Source organism: Pelodiscus sinensis, chromosome 6 (assembly GCF_049634645.1).
Source record: "Pelodiscus sinensis isolate JC-2024 chromosome 6, ASM4963464v1, whole genome shotgun sequence".
Taxonomy (NCBI): Eukaryota; Metazoa; Chordata; order Testudines; family Trionychidae; genus Pelodiscus; species Pelodiscus sinensis.
Window position 1 is genome coordinate 101,982,565 of NC_134716.1, and position 12,516 is coordinate 101,995,080.

The 12,516-nt window shown below is 39.1% G+C and overlaps 3 protein-coding genes across 7 annotated transcripts in view; 1 reads left to right on the forward strand and 2 right to left on the reverse strand.

Annotated features, from left to right (window-relative positions):
* ZNF131 (zinc finger protein 131) overlaps positions 1 to 963 on the reverse strand; it is a 61,427-nt gene extending 60,464 nt beyond the window's left edge. For all 4 annotated transcript variants that reach the window (XM_075932487.1, XM_075932488.1, XM_075932490.1 and 1 more), the window contains exon 1: positions 776 to 963. The gene's annotated coding sequence lies outside the window, so the exon portion shown is untranslated. The remainder of the gene's footprint in view (positions 1 to 775) is intronic.
* Positions 964 to 1,126: 163 nt separating this feature from the next.
* SELENOP (selenoprotein P) lies at positions 1,127 to 11,410 on the forward strand. Its single transcript, XM_014581756.3, has 5 exons — positions 1,127 to 1,262; positions 2,684 to 2,899; positions 6,272 to 6,484; positions 8,312 to 8,429; positions 9,584 to 11,410. Exons 2-5 carry the CDS (start codon positions 2,697 to 2,699, stop codon positions 9,938 to 9,940), a joined length of 891 nt encoding a protein of 296 aa, XP_014437242.2. The 5' UTR covers positions 1,127 to 1,262; positions 2,684 to 2,696; the 3' UTR covers positions 9,941 to 11,410.
* The window catches only part of CCDC152 (coiled-coil domain containing 152), a 38,481-nt gene continuing 37,264 nt past the window's right edge, over positions 11,300 to 12,516 (reverse strand). For both annotated transcript variants that reach the window (XM_025179682.2, XM_006139497.3), the window contains exon 9: positions 11,300 to 11,654. In XM_025179682.2, coding sequence (XP_025035467.2) covers positions 11,532 to 11,654 — 123 coding nt within the window. In that variant the 3' untranslated portion in view covers positions 11,300 to 11,531. The remainder of the gene's footprint in view (positions 11,655 to 12,516) is intronic.

The following is a 12,516-nucleotide window of genomic DNA, read 5'->3' on the forward strand; positions in this document are numbered from 1 at the left end:
AGCGCAGCAAGTTACAGTGCTGTAAAGCATCAATGTAAACAGACTCCCAGCACAGCACTCCCAGACTCCCTCTCACCTCTAAGTCACTGGGAGAGAGCTCTTGCCATGATCACACTGCTGTATTAAAGCAGTGCTGTGGCAGAGCTTTAAACTTGAGCATGTTGACAAAACCAAAAGCTCAGTGATAAGGACCATGGTCAATACAACTGCTCTTCTGGCACAATGGAACTTTCTATAGAAAGTGTAAAGTTAATTTATGCAAGAAACAGCTTTTCTTGGAGCCTTTCCATGGTTGTGGAATGAGCTCCCCTAGGAACTAAGGACCATCACAAACTTCACCACCTTCCATTCTAAGTTCAAGGCCCATTTGTTTGACCTTGGCTTCCCTCCATAGGTACAGAACAGTGTGAATATTTAAAAAAACAGTCTCAGTACTCTATCAAAACAAAATGCTCCGCTGTACATCCAACTCTTTCTCTGAGGAGAAGATGAGAGAAAGAGCCATATGACACAGATGTTAGTCACATTGTACTACAAGAAGGTGTTCAGATACCAAAGTGATAAGGGCAGTACAAGGATATATATAGAATAAAATATTGTAAATCACTGTAGTTCCACTGGCTTCAGTGGGACTACACCGATTTTTATCAGCTGAGGTTCTGGCCCTTCCCCTTCAACAGGAGTAAATGGTAAAGCAACACAGAATGTCTATATGTACAAACAATTTAAAAAGCAAGCTGATGCAACTGACAACACTTGTTCACAAGGAACTTACCTTTTTACACATACAAGAGAGGGCACACCACAGTTGACTCTAGGACAAATAAGAACTAAAGGATATGAGAGCAAATTTTGCTGGCTTAGCAAATATGTATATAAATTTCCCATAGTCTGGGGCCTGTTAGGGAAAGAGTGTGGCTTTCAAGCCCATCCTCCTTCTCTGACTGTACCACTGCCTCCAGATCACTGGGGTGGTTGGCAAACTACATAACCTGAGATTCATGTTTTTATAAAAATACCTCTCTGTTGAATGATAAATGATTGCTACTTTCAGTGAGTTATTAAGAAGCATTTTGGCTGCTTTAGCTAAAAGGCTTTGCTTTGCTTGCAAGGTCGTTCTCAATGAATTCCCTGAACTTTGAACCACATCTGAGAAGTTAGATAAACAAGGCAAGTATAAATACCAGAGAGCAGCAGCTGTCGAGGCTGTTTACTTCTGCAAAACAGAGATAAGCAGAGCAGCCAAAGAAAGGGGGAAAGGGGTAAGTGTTGTTTTGCTATAAATGCTGTTGTGATTTCTGGTTTTGCAAAGTGTTTGTTTCTTTGGTTATTGAGTTTGATCGGGGAGCTAGAAGTTTCCATTTGAAACCAACTCAAATGCATTTAAAAACATCAAAATATAGAAGAAAGTGTAATTCATAACAAAACTTATTTCCAGTCTCTTGGGCTTGGCAAGCTGTTGTTGGGCTTTGTGAGCCAACTCTGCAAAATGCTGAAGTCATGGAACAAAAATCATGGAATTTCTTAAAGTTTTGTACATTTCTGCAAGAGAGAAATATAAAAGAAATGTAGTTCTCCAAGTGTGTGCAGAGACCCAGAGTGAAATTTTGGCTCCAGTGAAGTCAATTGTTCTATCATTTCATCACTATATTATTTTACCAGCTTGCTTCCACAGAATTGGAGGAAAGAAAAGTTAGGGAATACGAAGTCTGACAATAAGGCTGATTTGCAGCAGTTTTGTCTGTGTGAGTTTGGTAATACAAAACTTTCCTTGCATTGGAATTCTCTGGGATTGATGGAAATGCATATTATTTATCCTTGTTTCATGTATTATGTATGTTACATTACAGAGCACAACTAAGTGTTTGATCAGATTTTGTTATGAATGGGGCAATGGGATACCAATGTAATCCTGCATCTTGGGAGGCGAAAAGGAGTTTTTCAGTTTCTTTCTTTTATAATGTATGGTTTATAAATACAATAAGCCAGAGTCTTATGTTACTGTATCACTGGAAGAAAAAGAGATTGTTACAATATTTCTCATGTTTTATGATAGTCACAAGTATAAAATGCTCTGGGTGCATGCAGGACATTTTGTGAGATTTAGGGAATCCTGAAACTCTGGATTTTTCATTTCTGTCTCAGTGGTCTCTTGTGTCTGCATTATTTAGAGCTTTTACTAGCTAAAATCCAAATATGAAAAAGAGTCTTCTAAAAATCCTGGATTCTTTTATTCTGCTCCCAGTTTATATAGTATTTACCATGGGCCAACATATACGCCTATGAACCAGATCTCCGCCCGGAGTAAACTGGAACAACACCATTGACGTCTATGCACAAAGAAGTTAAAAGCAGCAGAATTGGAGTCATTTTTGCAATCATTAGAATTGCAGTTTGGTAGGCGTAGGGAACGACTCAGTTTGTCTCACTGAAATAAGAGATTATCCAGCTGGTCGGAATACTTAGATTGTCCTGTTTTCAATTAAGAAAATAGCAAGTTTGTCCACTATGTTAGTGCTTTCCCTGAAATCAAAGGAATATTGCCAATAATCATAGTGGGCCAAATTCTGAGCTTACTTCCTGTGTGAGCCCCAGTTAATGGCCTGCTGGTTTTGTTTTGAGAATTTCAGCAGCTGGAATTGCTATGTGCCTATATCTCATTTTTTTGTTTTCTCATTTGCAGCTGAAGCCCAGCCATGTGGGGAGGGCTGGGACTGGCCCTGGTTCTCTGTCTCCTCCCAGGAGGAGGGACAGAGAGCCAGGGTTCAAGTGCCCGTTGTAAGGAACCCCCAGAATGGAAAATCGGGGAACACAGTCCAATGCTGAATTCTAGGGGCTCAGTGACAGTGGTGGCACTCCTCCAAGCCAGCTGATACTTGTGCCTGCTTCAGGCTTCCAGGTAAGGACATATCTCTCTTCCAAGAATATCTGAAAATGGGAGAGAGCAGTTTTTAAAACTGAACTATTTAGTTTCTACACATATGCAAAGTTTTTATATTATATATAGCTATGGTCACACACCTATGGCTTCTTCACTGGCTACTAAGGATGTTAAGAAGCGGGTATCTGACTAATCATGTAGTTGATAAATTTGTATTGACTTCATGATTAGTCGATAAGGCTACCCCTGCTGCGGCTCTGTAGTTTAAATGTAGTAGGAACTGGGTGCACAGGGCTCCTATTACCTTTAAACTGCAGAGCTGCAGCGTGGGTAGGTCCTAGACATGGCATGAGCTGGGACTGAGCAGTCCTGGTTCACTCCAGGTCCCAGACCACTGCGCCTCTGCATTTTAAATGTAGTAAGAGCTGCCCAGCATTTACTACATTGAAAATGCAGAGAGATTTGGGATCCAGCACCTCTGCATTTTCAATGTAGTAAAAACCTACCTACTTTTAAGCTAGCCCCCCCCCCCCCCCCCCCCCCCCCCCCCCCCAGGAACCAGCTCCTGCTCCGCCTAGGCTTATCGGATAGTCGACTGTTCAAATAGTCACTTACACCCTACTGTGACAGGTAGGGAGGTGAATGTTTAATTAGTTAATCAGTTAACTGATGGAGGCTGGAGTAGCTTCCCGACTGCCACAGGCAGGGGGCTGCTACAGTCTTGCAGTCCTGGGCTCCCTGCAGCCCACTACCACCTCCTTCAGCCCACTGCCCTTTTAATTGATTAACTGGTTAAACATATTGTTTAATAGTTAAACAATATGTTTAACTGTTTAAACCAATTAATTGGGATTTTACATTGCTAGTGTCAGGTGCAATTTCATTGGCTCAGTCGGGTTCCTAGGTGGACAAATTCGTGCCGGTAACTCAGATTCTTTAATCACTGACTCACTATTCGTTGGTAGATAAAACAACCATTTAAAAGCCTTGCCATCTTCCAATTACACCCCTATAAATAATAACTATATCTTTGTAAAAACTCAAAAATAGACTTTTAAGATCTTAGGCCATACAAATTAAAATGAACCCTAGCAAGCCCAGCAGAAACAGTTCTTCCAGAACTGTACTAGTCCCGCTAAAATGTGATTTAGGGTCTGATCCGATAGTCCCCCAAGCTTTACTCATAACCAAGAGTTTACCCTAGTAGTGGTAAACAAACTAATACAAAAGAAAATGGTGATACATTTGGAAGCTAGCAGAGGGCTACCCTGTAAGGCCTTAATTCTGCTCTCATTGAAAAACCGGTCCCTGAGGGTATGTCTACACTTTGCTCCCAGTTCGAACTAGAGATGCAAATGTAGCTGACCAAAATTGCTAATGAAGCAGGGATTTAAATATCCTGCACTTCATTAGCATAATCTCACTTGTGTGTTATTCCGCTCGCCAGCTAATTCGAACCAGGAAGTGCGCTCTGGGAGTAATGTTAGTTCAAACCAAGGGGTTTGATTCGAACTAATGTGTCCCAGAGCCCACTTCCTGGTTCGAATCAGCTGGTGAGCGGAATAACGCATGGCGAGATTATGCTAATGAAGCACGGGATATTTAAATCCCCGCTTCATTAGCAATTTCAGTTGGCTACATTTGCATCCCTAGCTCGAACTAGGGCTCAAGTGTAGATGTACCCTAAGAGAAAAGAAAGATTGATCTGAAACCAGAATGAAGCTTAAGTTGAGTCTCGTGGAATGGGGCTTTCAAAGATGCTTACTCCTTCAGGCTCCTTTGCAAATTCTAGCCTAACATTCAGCTCTCTCCATTTCATTTGCAATGTTTGGATGGATTCACCCACTTACGGGCACACCCTTCCCTTGGCCAATTAAGACAATCATTGGTGGGCTTGATTCTCTAGTACCTTGTTCCTTGCATAGCCATCATTTACCCCCAGGCTCAGGCCCTTCATTGCTGGAAATCAGGGTTGCACGTAGGCAGCTTTGAATTTCATAGGAAACAGCTAGTTAAAATACAGAATTTTTCTTGAGTTGATAAAAGAGAAAATACAGGGCTGATCTAAGATTCACTAATTCTTTCAAACTGCCACTCATTCTGTCTTCTTGGTTATTAATTTGATAGAGATAATGAAGCTAAGTAAAATCATATTTCTCACATATATAAAAAACTACCTGAAATAGAGAGATCTTTATAGGTTTCACTCTTTTTGCCATCAACAAAGGTAAGCTGTCCTTGAAAGCATTCATGGGATGGATAAGGGTCCACTTGTAGAAGATAGGCCAGGGATTCCAGAGCCTGTCTTTTTGCATGCTTAGGCAGGAACTAGCACAATGGATCTGGGTCTGTTGCTACTACCAGAACACAACCCCCCCCCATAATAATAACAGGAACAGTTGGAGAGTTCTTTTGAGTGGAATCAAACAGCAGTTGCTCCCCTGCTCATAACTTGGATTCATATTGCAGCTATGAAATCACTTTGAGTTGATGGCTATGCAAGGAACAAGCTGGCTTCACAGCTTGACTCCTTTAAACCCTTTCTATAGGCCGCGTAGTTCTAATATTACAATGGTCCTTATGAGCTTTTCAAGAATTGCTTTTGAAACAGTAGGGATGGGATTCTGGATCAGTTTAACTTAATGAGAGTTTTGACACTAATTTCAATGGAGTAGACTTTTACCCTAGAAAAGCAAATTTGACATTGGGCCATGGGATTTCAAGCTGTTAGGATAATAAAGAACTTTAGTTTTATTGTAGTTAATAATACATTCATTCAGTTTACAGAGCAAATACATTTAAGAAAAGCTGCACATTCATTCCAGCAAGATATGAAAGTATGGAACATCGATTTTAGGGAAAAGAATTTGCTTATCATGTAATTCTTGAAGAAGATCATTAGTAACATAACTTTATACTGCATGAGTTCTGTTTCCCTCTTTGTGCTAATGGCTATCATATCCTTTTTCTGACTTTTTTTAGTAGCTGTTATGTCATCCAAATAAGTTGGAGAGTGAGGAGCTCTTTGTTGTAGGTACCCCTTCCTGACCATCTATAGTGAGGTGCTATTTGGACTATACATGCAGTCAGACGTAAAACTGGTAGTCAGTCCAAAATCAATTATCACTCAAATACACAGATTATATTAAATATCTAAATATATATCAATAATAAAAAACAAAGGAATTGGAATAGCATTCATTTAAATCATGGCCATTAAAATCAATGACACCAATAGAAGGATTACAGTTATTAGATCTCAGATAAATCAAGGCAAATCATTGATCCTTAAAATAAAATGTCTATTTTAAAAGCATACTTTTAATTGTTGAAGAAAAAAAGATGATTCTTGCCTGACTAATGGTCTTTTTCTTTTAAAATCTCCATCAGATTGGAAGACCTGAGAGTGAAGTTAGAGGGTGAAGGATTGGTCAATATCTCGTATATCGTGGTTAATCATCAAGGAATCAATTCTCAACATAAAATTCACACACTGAAGGAGAAAGTATCAGAGAATATTACTGTATTCCAGCAGGATGAGAAACAACCTGATATCTGGACTACCTTAAATGGAAACAAAGATGATTTTCTTATCTATGACAGGTCTGTATATAAAGGAGAAATTAAAAATGATTTCTATTAATTTACACTGTTGTATATTGTAATCCAACAGAATGAATCTCATTTGCTTGTTATTCCGAAATAATGCTGTTGTGTAGACATACCCTAAATTCGAAATAAGATACATAATTTGCGCTATGCACATTGCGTATCTTATTTCAATTGTATTTGGAAATAGCTTATTTCAAAATTTGGTGCATCTACACAGTGCCAAATTTCAAAATAATGTGCTATTTCAAAACATCCCTTAACTCTCGTGGAACGAGGGTTACAGGGATGCCGAAATAGCGCTCCCATTATTTCTGAAAATATTTTGAAATAACAGGTTTGTTTAAAAGATGCAGAGTAGCTATTTTTCGGGCTACCTCTGGTATTCTGAAATAGCCGCATTGTTTAGACATACCGTTAGAGAATAACTAATATGGACCAAATGTTGCAGTTATTTAAAATCAGTCTAAGACTGGAATAGCTTCATTTTTTTCCCCATAACAGTTACTTTGGATTTACAACAGTTGTAACTGAGAGCAGAATTTAGATCTAGGATTCCAATCACACTTCCTTATTTTTAATATTCATATAATACTATGATATCTGAGTCTGATTTACACAACATTTATTTATCATATATAAACTGAGCCTATAAGGCTGTTTTATGAGGAAAAGAAGGGCTTAATCCATTTAGACATTTGCAGGTTTATTGAGTAGAAAATTTTTTGTCGCAGCTTAAAATAGCGTTCTTTGAAAAAGAAACAACTATGTAAATGAGTTAACAGTAACATAGGCTGATATCCTTATCTACAGCCAAATCCTGGAGCATACAGCAAAGTCCAATAAACATATTTTCCTAATGTGAAAACATCCTAGGTTTGAGGAACTAAATCTCAGCCCACTGATTATGCTGTCTGTGCCATGTGACATGGAGACAAGAAGCAGCTGTAACTCACTGCTCCTGTCCACATATGGAGCTTTCATCTAGAGCAGTGCATGGATGCATCAACTACACCCCTAGCTTGTCCACAGTCCCTTTTTCAGGGAAATTGTGAGGACTAGCTGCAATGATCTTTCTCCTGGAGAGAAACGTGTGCATGGTGTTTCAGCTACTGTTATCTTCGCCACCCCCACGTATCAATATGCAGATTTACGACTGCTTTTGTGCTGCTGTTAAGAGCACTCCTAGGACTTGGCCCATAGTCTTTATTCAAGCAGAGCTGGGTGTATGGAAAAGTTCTTTTGTAAATTGAATTTACCTTTGTAATATGAGAAACTGCACATTATAGATATTTAGATTGTAAACGTCTGGGAACTTGGAGCATCTGTCAGTTCTATATTTGCACAGTGCCTCATTAAATGGGTTCCTGGTCCATAATTAAGGTTCCTGGGCAGGACAAATAATAAATAATAATAATAATAATAGTTTTTTTGGGTTTCTATCAGAGGGAGCAAGGGGGGAGGGGAACAGGAACCTTTGGAAGGAATATCCAGTTTAAAAGCTGGTTCCCCCACCACTGTCTCCATGGGGTGGGAGGCAGGGGAGGCAGAGGCAGAGGCAGAGGCAAGGAAGGAGACTAGACGCGAACTGGGAATCAGCTGATTCCTGGCTTGTGCCTTGTCCCAGGTGCTGCACCTTTTCTTTTTAAATGTAGTAAGAGCTGTCTAGCTTCTACTACATTTAAACTGCAGAGCCACAGCGGGGGTAGCGAGCACCCCCCAACTGACTAATTGAGTAGTTGATAGAAATTCCATCAACTAGTCAATTAGCTGATTATCTGCATTTTAACATCCTTACTGTAAATTTCCTTCTCTTATTAGGTGTGGCCGTCTGGTGTATCATCTTGGTCTGCCTTATAGCTTCCTGACTTTCCCATATGTGGAAGACTCGATTAAGATTGCATACTGTGAATACACGTGTGGAAATTGTTCTTTTATGGTACTTTCCTTATTTTATTTATATATATATAATGTCAGTGGAAAATGAGATTGACTAATCTTTAAAGGAATTATTTCTACCTGATTAATCCCAAATGTCATTGTTTACCATCCTGGGCCCTTTTATGATGCCTCATTTATTAAGCAATATGTCACATATTTTTCAAAATGCTAGGGCTGCTCCTGCTGGCCCCCATGTGGACACTTCCAGCTCCCAGTCCGTGCTGGCTGGGAGCCGGCAACTCCCATGTAGGCAGGGGGAGGGGGACCTGATAGGGCTGGAGCAGAGCTTGACTCATGGCTGGGCTATGAGCGGGGAGCTGTTCACAGGTGCCAGTTAACTGTTACCCGGTAATCATCTTCTGTTAAAGGTGATGCTTACCAGGTAATTGTTTAACTGCTTACCCATTAACATCCCTAGCTATGACAACACTTCATGCAAATACTCTGATTAGCCAGTATTTTATTTAGCTTCCTACAGTTCTAAATTAAGGCCCTAGTCCAGTGCTCATTGAACTTAGTAGAAAGATTCCTACTGATTCTTTCCTTGCTTGTTAATACTTTTAATTTCCTCCTTGCTTGGTTGATACATATTTACAAATAATGCACTGGGATTTTGTGGACATCACAGGAAATATAAGATCATGAAAAGGATGATAGCATGACTACATTTTTTTGAATACCAAGAGAAGATATTCCCTCTAAATTCTCAGTGATCCATGCTTTTGTCATATCAGCAGAGCCATGCTTCAAAATACATTGGCAAACACTGTCCCTCAAAGAAATCACTCAGACACAATTTCTCCACAGCTCCCCTTTTGCATTGGGGAACAACAACTGATGTGATCTTTTGCATAGTCACAGCACTCCTTGGAGTGCTGGGAGTTGCATGGCATGTTTTCCATTTGTAGTCACGTTATTTCCTACAAAATCTAGCCCTTAATTTATTTGTGATACAGCCATGGTTTTCAGAAACATTTTTAAAAAGGATAAGTTGAACACAAAAACCTTTGCAATGACACTATTTTATGTCTCATTTGATTAAGCCTTTACTTTCACTGAATGTATTAATGCTATTAGTTAATCGAGATTTAAAAACTAATTCTGCTCATTTTAGATGTGTGCATTTCCATTGTGTGAACTTGTATTTTCCAGACCCCAGTTGTTGAAGATATTTGCAAAAACATAAATCAGACAACAGACAAAAAGCTGTCTGAAGAAGCTCCGAAGCCACACTATCACCATTCACATCACCACAATCAACACAGACATCAACACAGGCACCAACACCATGAAGGGTACCAGCTTTCAGAAGATCAGAGTCAAAATGATTCTGCTGCAGCCACAAGACATCAATCCCCTCAGAGCAGTCAACGTAATAACAGGGTTGTGGGTCGTAATAGACAGGGTCAGAAAGATAACCAACAAAATGTAGAAACTGCCCCTCAAAGAGAAGTAGAGAAGGGTCCTACCCAGGTTAAGAGGCCTTGTAAAAAAGGAACTGCCAGCTGAAAAAATCAGTTAACCTGAAACTGGCAGAAAGTGTCACAATCAACTTCTAATAGCTGATGTTGACACTGACGTCACCTGTTGTTTGAAGAATCAGGAAATGCAGCCACCTGACATTGTCGGGGAGATCTTCCATCTACCTGCAGGTGACATGGCCAGCTGTTAGCAGAGAACATCACTGAATCTTGACAGTGACGTCTGCCCACAGCTGCTTGACATCCACCAGCAGCAGGTGAGCGTGAAATATCTGACACCTGACAGTGAGAACCAAAAGCAGGAAACTGAGCATGAGAAACAAACTAAACATTTTAACATCAGGAAAGAGCCCTTCAATTTGAATACATTTAATTGTAATATAACTCATCAAAGCAAGCTTCAAATTTTCAAATTAATATCCTTGACAGGAAATTGAGAAGCATAGAGAAATTAAAATATAACACTGTAAACAATTTGATGTGTGTTACAATCCCATTAATAGAGGGTTGTTTTCATTTTAAAGTAAAATTACCTAAATTGTAGTTTTTGTCCATGCCAGTTGAAAGGTGTCTACAGTATTTGGTTAATTTGTCTTTCTTGTTTCTCTCCTAATATTCTGTTTGCATTAGTGAAGACAGACGCATAAACTATAACCTAGGGGCTTCTGTTTGATGTTTAGCAACCAAGAATAGAAGAAAGCCAGAAAAGACATTCTAATCATGTTTTATTTCTGAAGAACAGGAAAATATTAAAAAGTTTATTTTTTCTCGACTCAAAAAGGAGCTACAGATGTGACCCAATCATTTTGTTTTTGATATATATGAAAAGTTTATTCAAGAGCAACTTGCCATAACAATGTTTTATTTCAGCTGCAAACTATATCCCAAAAATTGAGTTGTTCAAAACTAATAGCTTCTGTGCTGTTTGATATTCTAATAGTTTTAAAACCAGGTCTTGTATCAGGATCCATTAGGAAGGACCCTTGTGCCTTTGTGGAGCACTAATGAAAACAGGATTCTGCATAGGCACAGAGGGCAGTGTTAGTAGATCTTGATGTGGAAGCAAGTCGTGATATAAGGCTGTGGATCGAATTCAGTCCTGGTATAAGCAGACACAACTCTGACTGAATTGCACCTATTTATGCCAGGGTTGAATGTAGGCACATATATTGATTATTAATGTGACTTACTAATGAAACTTGTATAATGTCTCTCTTGATGTAGTTAACATTCTTACAATTTGACTATCTTAACGAAACTGAAAACAATGTAGTATCTAATTTGAAGGATTATGTAAGTAAGAAAAGGATAGAGGTGAATGCTTTGGAAGCACATGCCATATAAATGATGGTTTTGTAGGGAAATTATGTCTCCTACAAACCCTGAATCCTTTTATGGTGAATGCTAATAAGCAAGAAAGCAGTACTGAATACAAGAAGAATATAGATGTATGGTACATTTGAAAAAGGAATTTTCAATAAAAACAGATGGCATTCCAGAGTTGCCTTATATTTTGTTTTCACTTTCCAAATACATAGCTTGTTCTATTACAACTGAAAAATATATTATAATGTATTAAGTCAAGAAAGCATTTCAGTAGAGCATGTTCAAATTTCTACTCAAAATCGCCTCCGTTTGAGGAGGGAATTTGGGGCATTGCTGAGACGTTGCTCTAAATCTCTAATAGTGTTACGGAGAATTTCAATTTCTTTGTTCTTTTCCTCTTGGAGATGCTGAAGTTTCTATGGAAATATAAGGAAATATTTTGGTAATTAAAGATTAGAACTGAAATACAGCATGGGTGAATCCACACAACATGCGTTACTAATGACAGTTATTCTAAGGATAATGCTGAGAACATAATTTTACAAAGATAATTCTCACAAAATCTCCTTTGTCAGCCTAATGACCCTAATCTATAAAAGCACGTGCAGATGTTTAACTGTAAGCACACAATACTGCCTTTGATGTTAATAGGACTATTCAAGGTAAAGTTAAGCACGTGCCTAAATGTTTTGCTGACACGTGCCTAAATGTTTTGCCTCAGCCCTATCCCCCAAACTCCATAAAGTGGTGCAAGAAGGAGACCATGGTAACTGTGATAGCCTCATAGTTTTCCACTGGAAGGAACATGATCAGAATGAAAGCTACAAGGCCATTGAGATAAAGCTGAATGGTGGGCATTGTTGGCAACGTGATAGCTCTAGAGAGAAATATTTTGGGCTTGAATCCAAACCCTATTAAAGTTAATTGAAAAATAGTCAGCAAGCTACAGTAGGCTTTGGATCAGGGTCCGGGGGGGGGGGAGGGGAATGCACATATCATCAAATGTACTGATAGTTTTCTGTGATGCTGGTGGTTTGGTCAGAGGAAATTATGCCTCTCTCTTGTGCTTTCACTGAACACAATGGGTTTGTACAGGTGCAACTGATGACAGAAGCGTTAGTGCTAAGGATGACATGAGCTTCACTTTCAAATACATATTCAATAGGAAGTGATGGTGGTTAGAAAAAACACGGTTTCACATGGTAAACAAGCAACATGGTTAGGAGCCATAGTGGCACAACAAATAAGGAGTGGCACATTGTCCTTTGTAGAAATTCA